Source organism: Trachypithecus francoisi, unplaced genomic scaffold, assembly GCF_009764315.1.
Source record: "Trachypithecus francoisi isolate TF-2019V2 unplaced genomic scaffold, Tfra_2.0 Lachesis_group12, whole genome shotgun sequence".
In the NCBI taxonomy this organism is placed as follows: Eukaryota; Metazoa; Chordata; class Mammalia; order Primates; family Cercopithecidae; genus Trachypithecus; species Trachypithecus francoisi.
In genome coordinates this window covers 32,463,713-32,476,462 of record NW_022681457.1, presented here as the reverse complement: position 1 = coordinate 32,476,462, position 12,750 = coordinate 32,463,713, and the positions used below count along the sequence as shown (strand labels likewise).

General features: G+C 35.4%; 1 protein-coding gene across 1 annotated transcript in view; it reads left to right on the top strand.

Moving 5' to 3' along the window:
- The window catches only part of PTGER3 (prostaglandin E receptor 3), a 221,093-nt gene extending 219,279 nt beyond the window's left edge, over nt 1–1,814 (top strand). The window contains exon 3 of the mRNA XM_033225286.1: nt 1,099–1,814. Within this exon, the coding sequence (XP_033081177.1) occupies nt 1,099–1,206 (108 nt within the window). The 3' untranslated portion in view covers nt 1,207–1,814. The remainder of the gene's footprint in view (nt 1–1,098) is intronic.
- Nucleotides 1,815–12,750: the final 10,936 nt, after the last annotated feature.

The following is a 12,750-nucleotide window of genomic DNA, read 5'->3' as shown; positions in this document are numbered from 1 at the left end:
AAAATAGCTTCATTTCAAATAGGTGGTTTTTCCCAAATAGCCGTACATATTTTTTACCAATATTTTATTCTCTTCTTCTATACACCTAGAGAATGTGATTGTCTTCCCTGAAATTGAATAAAGTATTGTGACTAGATCTAGCCAATAAATTGTAAATGAAAATTATTAGGTTGGTGCAAAAATAAATGTGGTTTTTTTCTATCACTTTTAATATGTGTGACTATGATTGTGGATATCTCATGTTCAATTATCCAGGCTTTCTTTTGGTAATCGAGACAGTTTCATTTTCTAAATGTTGCAGCTACCACATAGTAAAGCCCCTGTTGGTCTGGGTTTCTGAGTGACTCTAGAGTTGAGTCCCATGTCAACCAAAAATAGTTACATAATTTGAGTAGAAAACAAGGTTATATTGTGTTAAGCTGCTGAGATTTTCAGTTTGTTATCATAGTGTAACCTACCCTATCCAATATAGATGACACATGGGATAAAAAGTATATAGGTATATATTTGCATATGTTTATATATGTATATAAGCCTCTATGTGTATTTGTATATAGGTACATGTGTATATATGTACATATGTATGCATATACACATGCATATATATGTACATATGTATGCATATACACATGCATATATATGTACATACATAAGTTTATGTATGTGTATGTACATAGACACATAAGTACATAAAAGTGTATTAGTCAGAATATGCATGTATATACATATGCATACATGCACATATATAACATGATTACTAAATTGTTGCATAAAGAATTCTGACAATATATTAGTGCTTTATTTTACAGAAACGTTTCTTAGTTATGTCTTTAAAAGAAAACTGTTTTCAACAATTTAGGTTACCTTTTATAACATTATACCAAAAAGCAAGCAAACCATAGCCTAGATGGCAATCTCTGCTGGAGGTTCTGCAGGTGCTAATTATACCCCTTGATCTTTTTACATTTTAACTAGTATGAAAATAAACACAAAAAATATGTGGAATTGTGAGTCTCAAAATATTAGCTTTTCACCCTAAACGTGAGTTTTTCTGCTTTGTACTACCTAATATGAACTGACTCATCCTTCTACTTACAGGGAGATCCACTGGAGGACTGTGGGCTTCCCTCCACAGAGCTAAAAATGCTCTGCTCTAGTGAGTTGACTGCATGGAGGAGTAAGCAGAGGAAAACAGGCAACGCTTGAGGACATGTTGGAGAGGAGCAAGAGGCTGCTGCTTGCACCACAATGATACTGACCTCATCTCATCCTTAGGAGAAGTAGAAAACAGGGCAATCGGGAAGACAGACTCCTGGGGTTCTTCCAATATTGTTTCCTCCCGGAGAGACTCAGGAATTCCTTTTTTAGCTATGAAATTTTACGAAGTTGATTAATGTGCTTTCTCTTCCACCCACAACAACCTTGTATGAGTCTTCTACATCTTTGCCATTATTACTATTCAACATTAAAAACTGTGTCCTCTGACTAAAGAGACATGATGACTAGGTGTATGTGTTGTTCTGAATTGGATACTGAAACAGAAAAAGAACACGAGTAGGAAAACGGATAAAATTTTAACAAAATCTGAAGTTTAGTTGATAGGAATGTACTGATGTTAATATCTTAGTTTTGATAAATATACCATGGTTATATAAAATGTTAGCATTTGGGGACACTGGATAAAGGATATGTAAAAACTCTGCACTACTTTTGCAACTCTTCTGTAAATCTAAAATTATTTCAAAATAAAAGTTTAAAAGAAAAATATTTTTATTTTACAGGATGGGGAGCACAATCATTAGAAGTTTATCTTATGAATAGAAAAGTCATGGCAAAGGCTGCCTTTGTAATATTACTTAATATTACTTCAACAAAAAGTAATATTGTTTGGTAAACAAAGGCAAAGTGAATTAGGCGGGATGAACCTAAAGAGATATTTTGGAGCTCCTCTTTTAATATTCTGACTTAAGTATAATAATAATACGCTTCTTGTAATGCTCTATGACTTTGAATATAATAGGAGGCAGGTTTGCCCTAAGCAGTATCCAGCTTGAGATTTCCTTAGTGATTTTGGAGGTCCAAGATATTTTCTTTTCACAGTTCAATGAATAAGGAAAGGAGCAAATACATAAAAAAGCTGACCTACTGTATGTGGCCGACTTCTCATAATTTTGTGAATCCTAAAAGGCATTCTTTATTACTTTGTTCCCAGCTTCCTTTCATCTGAGAAAGTTCTTAAATACCTAGTATCCAAGAGTCTTATCTACCCTTCTCAACTTCCAGATGAAGGGGGGATCTTAAAGTTTCATCCACACCATTCCTTCAGGGAGGTCTATAGACACATGCAGTTACCCTGGCTGGATGAAGCTACCCTGCAATTAACCTCAGTGTTCATGTAATAGATATGGGTTGGTCATTTAATTTCAACAACAAACAACCTCGTGAAAGTCAAAACAGGAGGAAAAAATGGTTAATAGCTTTGGAATTAGAAAGAACTAGATTTAAACAGCAGATGTGTCACTTTCTAGCCAGCTTCTATTAAGCAAAAAATTTTATCAGATTCTGAGTCCGTTTGTCTGTAAGACTGCAATAGCCTACCTACAAGGTTGTTGTGAGATTTAAATGACACAGAATATGTAAAATAGTTCCTGGGATTAAGTAGGGTATCTCAATATATTGGTTCTACAATATACCATAGAAGGATAGTATGATATACGATAGTAGGACAGCTTGAAACTATGACCGTCAAGTTGGAGGGAGGAATAAAATGTCAGTGCAAGAAGTCTAGGCATACAACTGCATGGTGGCTTTACTGAAAGATGTGTATAGTACTTCACAATTATATAAATGTTAGATTATAGTCACAAGTATAGCTTAAGCACCTTTTGATCTATTTTCACCCTCATGCCACTGCTCATGGCATCATGTAAAGATGTACAAGATGCATGCCCTGGCAGTATCAAGAGTCACTGAAAGACACAACTCAGCTGCTTCTAAATGGCGGCTTCTTTTTATGTTAATTGCATAATAAAGACTATTCAGTCAAAATGAGTTTACCAGTTGTTACTTTAAGACTTTCAGTACTCCTATTTGGAACAGAACAAATTTTAAGATAAGATTGATACAAAATGGTGGTCATTTGCATGAATAGAAGGTTTTTGCCCAACTGGATCAAAGCGCATTAATGGATTTTGAGCTCAAATTTCAGGTAATTTGCAACTGTGTACCTGACAATTCACAGATCAGAAATAATTTTATGAATATTGATCATAGTGAAAATAGCTGTAATACAAACAAGAGGTCTTAGTAAACGGTTTCAAGGCCTTATAAAACCAACTAATGATGTAATGATGTTTTGTTCTGCTTAATTACAAGTCATAATGCAATGTAATTAAACCCAGTGACAGGAGGATAACAGCACCAAGATGCAGACAATTAAGTTAACTACAACATATGTAAGATATATTTATGTACCAGATAAATTTTCTGACAGGAAGGATCTAGATCTTCCTTAATTAAAATAAGCATTTTTCTTGCATTTGCACATAATAAAAAAATAGTTTCCATATTCTCAGCAGTAGGATAAACAGTCAATGACTGATGTTTAAGAAACATGTTTAAAAACCCGAATTTAAGAGTCTAAGAATGACTTCTTCTAATTCAGATGTTTAGAGAAATCCTGTATGAAGGAAAGTAATATTGGTTGGTAAACATAATTGTCCCTTTTAAAAGATTGATTTGCAGTTTATTACACTTTCTAATAATTATTTGTTATGTATATATTGCAAATATCTACTCCCAGACCTGTAACTGTTTTTTTACCTTTATCATATCTTTTGAAATACAAATTTTTACATTTTAATTTTGACATATTTATCAATCTTTTTTATATGGTTTGTGCTTTTGTGCCTTATTTAAAAATATCTTTCCAACCACATGGCAGCATACATTCTCCCACGTTTTCTTCTAATAATTTTTTTGTAGCTGTGTCTTTTGTTTCTCTGAAGTTAATGTTTGTGTTTTGTGTGAAATTGGGGCCAATTTCACTGTTTTAATGGAAATTCATTAATTCCAACACCATTTTCTTATTTTGTTCAATTGAGACAAGCTAGTTATTTTATTTTTCACCAGCACCATTTTTCAAATAGCCTATCATTTTTTTTTTACTGTTTTATAACATCATTTCTATCATTTCTGTCAAATCTTTATATATTTATGTATATATTATGGGATTCTCTACTCTATTACATATCTCTATTCCTATACTAATATATAACTATTTTAATTTTTATAACGTTGTAATAAATCTTGGTATCTAGCAGCCCAGCCCTCACTCAAATGAGTCTTGACTTTTCTTACTCCTTCAGTCTTCCATATTAATTTTAGAATTCTCTTTCCATGTTCCACGAAAAATAATTGCTTTTTTATGATATTGAGTCTTCCATATACATGGCATAAATCTCCATTTATTCAGATTTTTACATGACCTTTAATAATACTTTAAAATTGCCGCCATAAAATTCATGAAATTGTTATATTGATCAATTCCAGTGAAATTCATAATTTTGGACACTATTTAAGTAGGATATTTTTTCTCTTATGTTTTCTAATTGGTTGAAGAGGAGTAGGCACCCTTGTTTTTGACTTCAACGAGAATTCTTCTAAATAGTAACAAATATTTAAGAAGTGTTTAACCAGTAGACTGCAAGCTCCATGACAACAAGGTCTTGATTCTTTTTATTGCTATGTCACCAATGCTTAAGACAAATATCTGATAAATGTGGGTACAAAATAAATATTTATAATCTGAATAAATAAAGATATGATGCAGGTTTTTTGGTAGTAATCTTTTATCTTTGTAATCAAGTTTTCTTCTCTTGCCAGTTGTTTTAAAAAATCATGAACTACTGTTGAATTTTGTAATTTATATTTTATATACTGATAAAATTGTATGAGTTTTTGTCCCATAATTGCTATTGTTTTGAACTGGTGACTTCCCTAATATATAACTATCTTTACTAGTGATGAGGCATTACATTTTTGTACACTGTGGGATTTGTGTTGCTGATATTTTAATATATTTCCATCTCTTTCAAAAGTGATATTGCTGTATACTTTTGCTGAGTCTGATTATGTGTCTTTTCTAGACAATATATAGTAAGACCATGTTTTATTAATTCATTTTGCCAACTTCTGCTTTTGAGTAGAGTATTTAATTCCTTTACATTTAATATAATTACTGATAAGGTAGGATTTATACCTGCCATTTTGCTTTTTTTTCCTATATATCTTATACTTTTCTTGTTCTTCTAATCTTCTGTTCTGCCTTCTTCTGTGTTAAATAGAGATTTTCCATTTTACCTGTATCGGTCCGTTTTTACACTGCTCATAAAGACATACTCAAGACTGGGCAATTTATAAAAGAAAGAGGTTTAATTTGACTTTCAGTTCTACATGGCTGGGGAAAGTTCACAATCATGGCAATGCAAGGAGGAGCAAGTCACATCTTACATGGATGGCAGCAAGCAAAGAGAGGTGTGCAGGAAAACTCCCCCTTACAATAACCATAAGAACTCATAAGACTTATTCACCATCACAAGAACAGCATGAGAAAGACCTGACCCCATGATTCAATTACCTCCCACTAGGTACCTCCCACAACATGTGGGAACTAAAGATGAGGTTTGGGTGGGGACACAGAGCCAAACCAAATCTTTCAGCCCCCGGCCCCTCCCAAATCTCATGTCCTCACATTTCAAAACCAATTACGCCTTCCCAACAGTCCCCCAAAGTCTTAACTCATTTCAGAATTAACTCAAAAGTCCACAGTCCAAAGTCTCATTTGAGACAAGGCAAGTCCCTTCCACCTATGAGCCTGTAAAATCAAAAGCAATTTAGTTACTTCCTAGATACGATGGGGGTACAGGCATTGGATAAATACAGCTATTCCAAATGGGAGATATTGGCCAAAAAAGGGGGGCTACAGGTGCCATGCAAGTCTAAAATCCAGCAGGGCAGTCAAATCTTAAAGCTCCTAAATGATTTCCTTTGACTCCATTTCTTATATCCAGATCACACTGATGCAAGAGGTGGGTTCCCATGGTCTTGGGCAGCTCTGCCCCTGTGGCTTTGCAGGGTATAGCCCCCCTCCTGGTGTCTTTCATGGGATGACATCGAGTGTCTGTGACTTTTCTAGGTGCATAGTGCAAGCCATAAGTGGACCTACCATTCTGGGGTGTGGAGGATGGTGGCCCTCTTCTCACAGCTCCACTAGGTAGTGCCCCAGTAGGGAGTCTCTGTGGGGGTCCCACCCCACATTACCCTTTCGCACTGTCCTAGCAGAGATTCATGAGGGCCCTACCCCTGCAGCAAACTTTGAGCATCCAGGCATTTCCATACATCTGAAAACTAGGCAGAGCTTCCCAAACCAATTCTTGACTTCTGTGCACCCGTAGCTCAACGTCACTTGTAAGCAGCCAAGGCTAGGGGTGTCCACCCTCTGAAGCAACAGCCCAAGCTGTACCTTGACTCCTTGTAGTCATGTCTGGTGTGGCTGGGACCCAGGGTACCAAGTTCCTAGATGGCACACAGCACAGGGACCCTGGGCGCACAAAATCATTTTCTCTTAGGTCACCACACTCAGGCCTGTCCTTTGGAGGGGCTGCTGTGAAAACCTCTGACATGCCCTTGAGACATTTTCCCCATTGTCTTGGGGATTAACATTTGACTTGTTATTACATATGCAAATTTATGTAAGCACTTGAATTTCTCCTCAGAAAATGGATTTTCTTTTCTATTACATTGTCAGGCTGCCAATTTTCTGAACTTTTATGCTCTGCTTCCCTTATAAAACTGAATGCCTTTAATAGCACCCAAGTCACCTTTAGAATGCTTTGCTGCTTAGAAATTTTTTCCGACAGATACTCTAAACCACCTCTCAAGTTCAAAGTTCCCCAAAGCTCTAGGGCAGGGGTTAAATGCTGCCAGTCTCTTTGCTAAAACATACCAAGGGTCACCTTTGATCCAGTTCCCAACAAGTTCCTCATCTTCACTTGAGACCACCTCAGGCTGGACTTTATTGTCCATATCACTATCAGGCTTTTGTTCAAAGCCATTCAACAAGTCTCTAAGGAGTTCCCAACTTTCCCATATTTTCTTGCCTTTTTCTGAACCCTCTAAACTGTTTCAACTTCTGCCTGTTACCCAGTTCCAAAGTCACTTCCACATTTTCAGGTGTCTTTTCAGCAGCTTCCCACTCTACTGGTAGCACTTTTCTGTATTAGTCTGTATTTATGCTGCTAATAAAGACATACCCAAGACTGGGCAATTTACAAAAGAAAGAGATTTAATTGGACTTACATTCCACGTTGCTGGGGAAGCCTCACAATCATGGTGGAAGGCAAGGAGGAGCAAGTTACATCTTACATGGATGGCAGCAAGCAAAGAGAGCTTGTGCAGGAAAACTCCCCCTTATAATAACCATCAGATCTCATGAGACTTACTCACTTCCATGAGAACAGTATGGGAAAGACCTGCCTCCATGATTTAATTACCTCCCACCAAGTCCCTCATACAACATGTGGGAATTCAAGATGAGATTTGGGTAGGGACACAGCCAAACCCTATCAGTACTATTTTAATGCTATCATTGTTTCTTTAATTATATATTTTTGTGTTATTTTCTCAGTGGTTGCCTGGGGACTCCAATTAGCATCTTAACTTAAAACAACATGATTTGGATTAGTACCAACTTAATTGCTATAGTATATAAAAACTTTGGTCCAATATGCTTCCATTTGTTTTTGTTCTCTGTGTTATTGTCATGTAAATTATATCTTTATATATAATATGCCTTTAAACATGTTATATAATTATTGTGTTATACAGTTGTCCTTTAACAACCATATTGTTTCCTTTATGAGTGCTATTTCTTTCCTCATGTGGATTCAAGTTAATGTCTACTGTCATTTTATTTCAGCCTAAAGGACTTCCCTTAGTATTTCTTGTAGGACAAGTCTGCTAACAACAACCTTTCTTAGTTTTCATTTCTCTGTGAATGTTTTAATTTATCCTTCAGTTTTGAAGAATATTTGGATATAGAACTCTTGGGTGATAGTCTTTTTCCTTTGGCAGTTTAAATATATCATCCCACTGCCTTCTGATCATCATGGTTTCTGATGTAAATCAGTTTTAATCTTATTGAGGATCCCTCGTATGTGATAAGATATTTCCCTCTGCAGTTTTCAGGATTTTTGTCTTTTAATAGTTTGATTATAGCATGTCTAGAAACAGATCTTATTAAGGTTCTCACCTTTGAATTTTTTAAGCTTCCTGGATCAATGTTTTTCACCAAATTGGAAGAAGTTTTCAACCATTAATTCTTCAAATATTCTTTCTACCTCTTTCTTCTTCTTCTTCAGAAACTCCCATTGAGTGTATGTTGGTAAGCTTGACGGTGTGCACAGGTCTCTGTTAATTATTCTTGATTAACTTTTCCCTATACCCCAGATTGGGCCATCTCAATTGATCTATCTTCAATTTTACAGTTTCTTTTTTGGAGTGGAGGGTGCTATCTTAAATCAGTTTTTGAGCTTCTCTAGTGAGTATTCTCTTTTAATTACTGTAGTTTTAAACTTTATATATATATATTTTATATTATATATATAATATGTAGTATTCTATATAATTTCTGTCTCTTTACTGATATTCACTATTTAGTGAGATAGTCTTATATTATACTTTCCTTTTTAAAAAATACATGGCTTCTTTTAGTTCTTTGAGCATATTTACAATAGATTATTTAAAGTCTTTTTCTAGTAAGTCCAAATCTGGACTTATTCAAGAACAGTTTCTACTGATAAGTTTTTTTTCTATATATGAGCCATACCTTCTTTTTTGCATGTCTTTTTTTTGGGTGTCAACTCAACATTTTAAATATTATTGAGTAACTTTTGAAATTATATTAACCTTCTTTCCAGTGTTGTTGTTTATGGCTAAATGTTGTTTTGGTTATGATTGTTGTGGCTGTTTTTTTCTCTTTGTTTATTTAGTAACTTTTCTCTTCTGATTATGTAAATTCTGACTTTTTTGGCTGATTATAATACTGGACTTCAGTAAATTCTTCAGGACAGAGACTATGTTCTGTACCAACAATGCCTCAGATAGTTTCTAGTCATATTAGAAACTCAATACATTTTTTATGTAAAAGATGAATAATAGTATCAATAACACTTTTCTCTGATGTGGATAATGAGGAGATGGAAATAATAGTATACAATTTGGGTATTGTCATTTCTGTGGTACTTAGTACAAATTGATACATACACTATAATAATTTTAAATACAAACACTGAGTTGTGATTTAGTAATGTTTTAATTTTGAATTTTCTTATTCTGCTTTAATAAAATGTTTGACTATCATCATTTAATATTTGAAAGCTAAAGTTTGTATGCAGCTTTTGGTCATCAGCAATTAAAATGCCCCTTGAAATTTTTCTCTATTTGCTTTTAAAAGTAAACCAATTTAAATCAGTATCTATGGAATACCTTTTACTCCCAAGAGGGCTTGAAAGTCTCAACATTTTCTGTTATTTGCACTTGGAGAAATGAATTTGTGTTGCATGTAGCTAGCATCGACTGCCACAAGAGAGGTCATGGATACACATTCACATCTCTGACAGACCTTCTAGGACAAGGAGTTACCAATTAGAGGTTTCTCAGGAGCCAAGTTTTACCCCAACAGCTAATTGACAAAAGAGACAGTGGTTTCCCTAGTAATAGCTGCAGACTTTGAAATTTAACCAGACTTACAACTCTGCATCAGATATACCAGCTTATTAAATAGGTTGTATATTTAGCAAGAATTAAAAACTTTTTTAAAAAATCTGAATATTTACCTTTTTCAAGTGAAAATATTGAAAGTTTTTAATAGCCTCTGAGCAATCAAAAGTGATCATGAAATCATAAAATCTAGCATGTAATCTGTCCAATATATTGAAGTGTGTCAGTTATTTTGGAATAAGATAAAGTACACATAAATATATACATATACCATGAGAAAGGCAGATAACTGCGGTAGAGCAGAAACAATTGGATAAAGCTCATGATGAGAAGTCGCAGCTATCAGCCTGGAGGGGAGCTAGAATAACTATGAATGTTTAGCTGTAAACAACACAAAGAAGACAATCATTTGAAAGAGTTTCAAATTTGCAAACCCCAATGTGAATCGGGGAACCAATTAATTTTTCATTAATCCAGTCTGATACCTTGTGTGATACTGACAAGTGCTTCTGCATTCTATGTTAATTTAATAAAGTCATCTTGAAGAACCTGCATTGACTATTTACAACACTCACGATTCCCCTTAATCCTTAGATCCTCATAAATGTGGCATTTGCCTTCTTTGCTTATTTATGATTAGATATAACATTACAAAATTTAAAATTTATCCTTCTCCCTCAGAAAGAAATAGAAGTCAAAAATATCAGCATTCCCTATACTTGCCAGCTACATGGGAGCTCTGGAGTAAAGGCAAAGGGACAATACAGTTCAGAAAGCAATTGCTTTGCTGAAAGAGCTGACTATAGGTTAAGGTACAGCTCAGCAATGAGAAAAAGAATAAAAATTATGTTTTTGTATTCACTGTTGTCAAGTTCTGAAAATTAAAATCCATTTCCATTCTTAATTTCTAAATAATATTTCAAAGTCTTGATTCTCATAAAAAGGAAATATTATAAATCTTTAATTGTATTAATGAATAATGAATATGTTCCAATTAATACTAAATCATAAAGTTCTTCATGTCATTGTTAGTACCAACATGTTTGAGATAATTACAAGTTTACCTTCAGACAATGTGGTTTTTATTGCATCACATGAATTATCTTGTCTCATCCCCACCAACTCCCTACAATAAAATAAATTCCTAAATAGCTGAAATTCCCACTTATCAAAGTCTCTCTTTATGAAGCAAACATTGATGTACCTAGAAGTTTCTTGTTCAAATATCAATAAACTGAAAGCAGGGTATATCAAGACTTAGAAATCTTTAATACTTTAGTGTGGATAGCTCATCAGTGTCTTTTTTTTTTCTTCTGAGAAACTGGGAAGAGAAAATTCTGAGATTCATAACTGGCCTGGGCAGTTAGAGTTTCACCAAATAACTCACAATCAACTATTAGCTAGTAGCAGTTCAGAAGAAGTGAGACAGACTGGAAAGGCATTCTTGATGAAGTAGAAGAGGGAGAGATAGGTCCATAGCTTCTCAGGCACACTAACCTCTAGGTTTTTAAACCTTCTCCTCTACTGAAACTCTCTACTCCTCTGTCCCAACCCCACCTCTCTACCTGACTAAGTACCTCACCTTTGGGTCTTAGCACAAGTGTTATTTCCTCAGGCAAGTGTTCTCTGGCTCTTAAGATTAGGATGCTCTCACAGGGTACTTAAAATCTCTGGTTTTGCTTATATCAAATACCAATTAAATCTCTGTCTAATTATGTTTTAATATCATCTTTCCAACTGCACTGTAAGAAACACCATGACAGAGCCACGGCTATTTTACTCATGATTCTTTCCCAGCCCCTGAAACAAAGTAATAACCTAAAAATATTTGTGGACTGATTTTTGGGTGCAATGCAAATGCATGCAGTATGCTTGGCAGCAAGTTCTACATGGCAAGAGGGGGGTAGAAATCTGAGTGGTTGTGCAAGCCTTGGAAGGTTATGATTAGGAATGAAAGGGAAAGAGAAGAGAAAAGGAGAGAATATTTTCAACTTCGCTATTTGCCTAAACTTTATTCACGCTATTTCCTATTGGCCCCCACTTTTTCTATTTCTTGCGGCCTCCTCTTTGTGTGTTTTGGTAGGAACAACACTAAAATTACATAAAAACCTATATAGTGCTCGCCAGGTGCCAAGCACTGTTCTAAATGCTGCACATATTAACTCATTTGGTCATAATAGTAACGCTTATAGAAAAATACCTTTGTTGTAGTCCCAGCTACTCGGGAGGCTGAGGCAGGAGAATGGCGTAAACCTGGGAGGCGGAGCTTGCAGTGAGCTGAGATCCGGCCACTGCACTCCAGCCCGGGCGACAGAGCGAGACTCCGTCTCAAAAAAAAAAAAAAAAAAAAAAAAAAAAGAAAAATACCTTTGTTATCTCCATTTGCAGTTGAGGAAACTGAAGCATTGAGAGGTTAAGTAATTTCCCAAATTCACACAGATAGAATATTGTGGACCTAGAGTTGGAACTCAGCACTCTGACTTCAGAACGCATGCTCCTTCAAGACCATCCTGGCTAACACGGTGAAATCCCGTCTCTACCAAAAATACAAAAAAATTAGCCGGGTGTGGTGGCGGGTGTCTGTAGTCCCAGCTACGCAGGAGACTGAGGCAGGAGAATGCCGTGAACTCGGGAGGCGGAGCTTGAAGTGAGCCAAGATCACGCCACTGCACTCCAGCCTGGGCAACAGAGCAAGACTGCATGCTCTTAAATGCTTTGCTAAGATTATGCGGAAAGATAGTGTCAATGACATCCCTGCTTAATTAACATCTGCTTCCAAACTTCTTTTCCCTTGCCCATATCCTTTATAGGAAAAGTTAAATTCGATTCTTTCCCAGTCTCTTGCATATAGAGGTGGCTGTTCATGCCAGTTCTGATATATACGGCACAAATAGATGTCTTTTGAAGAGAGAATATTTCTGGGAAAGCAACTGCTTTTCTGAAAACACAATGGGATCAATGTGGGTGGTG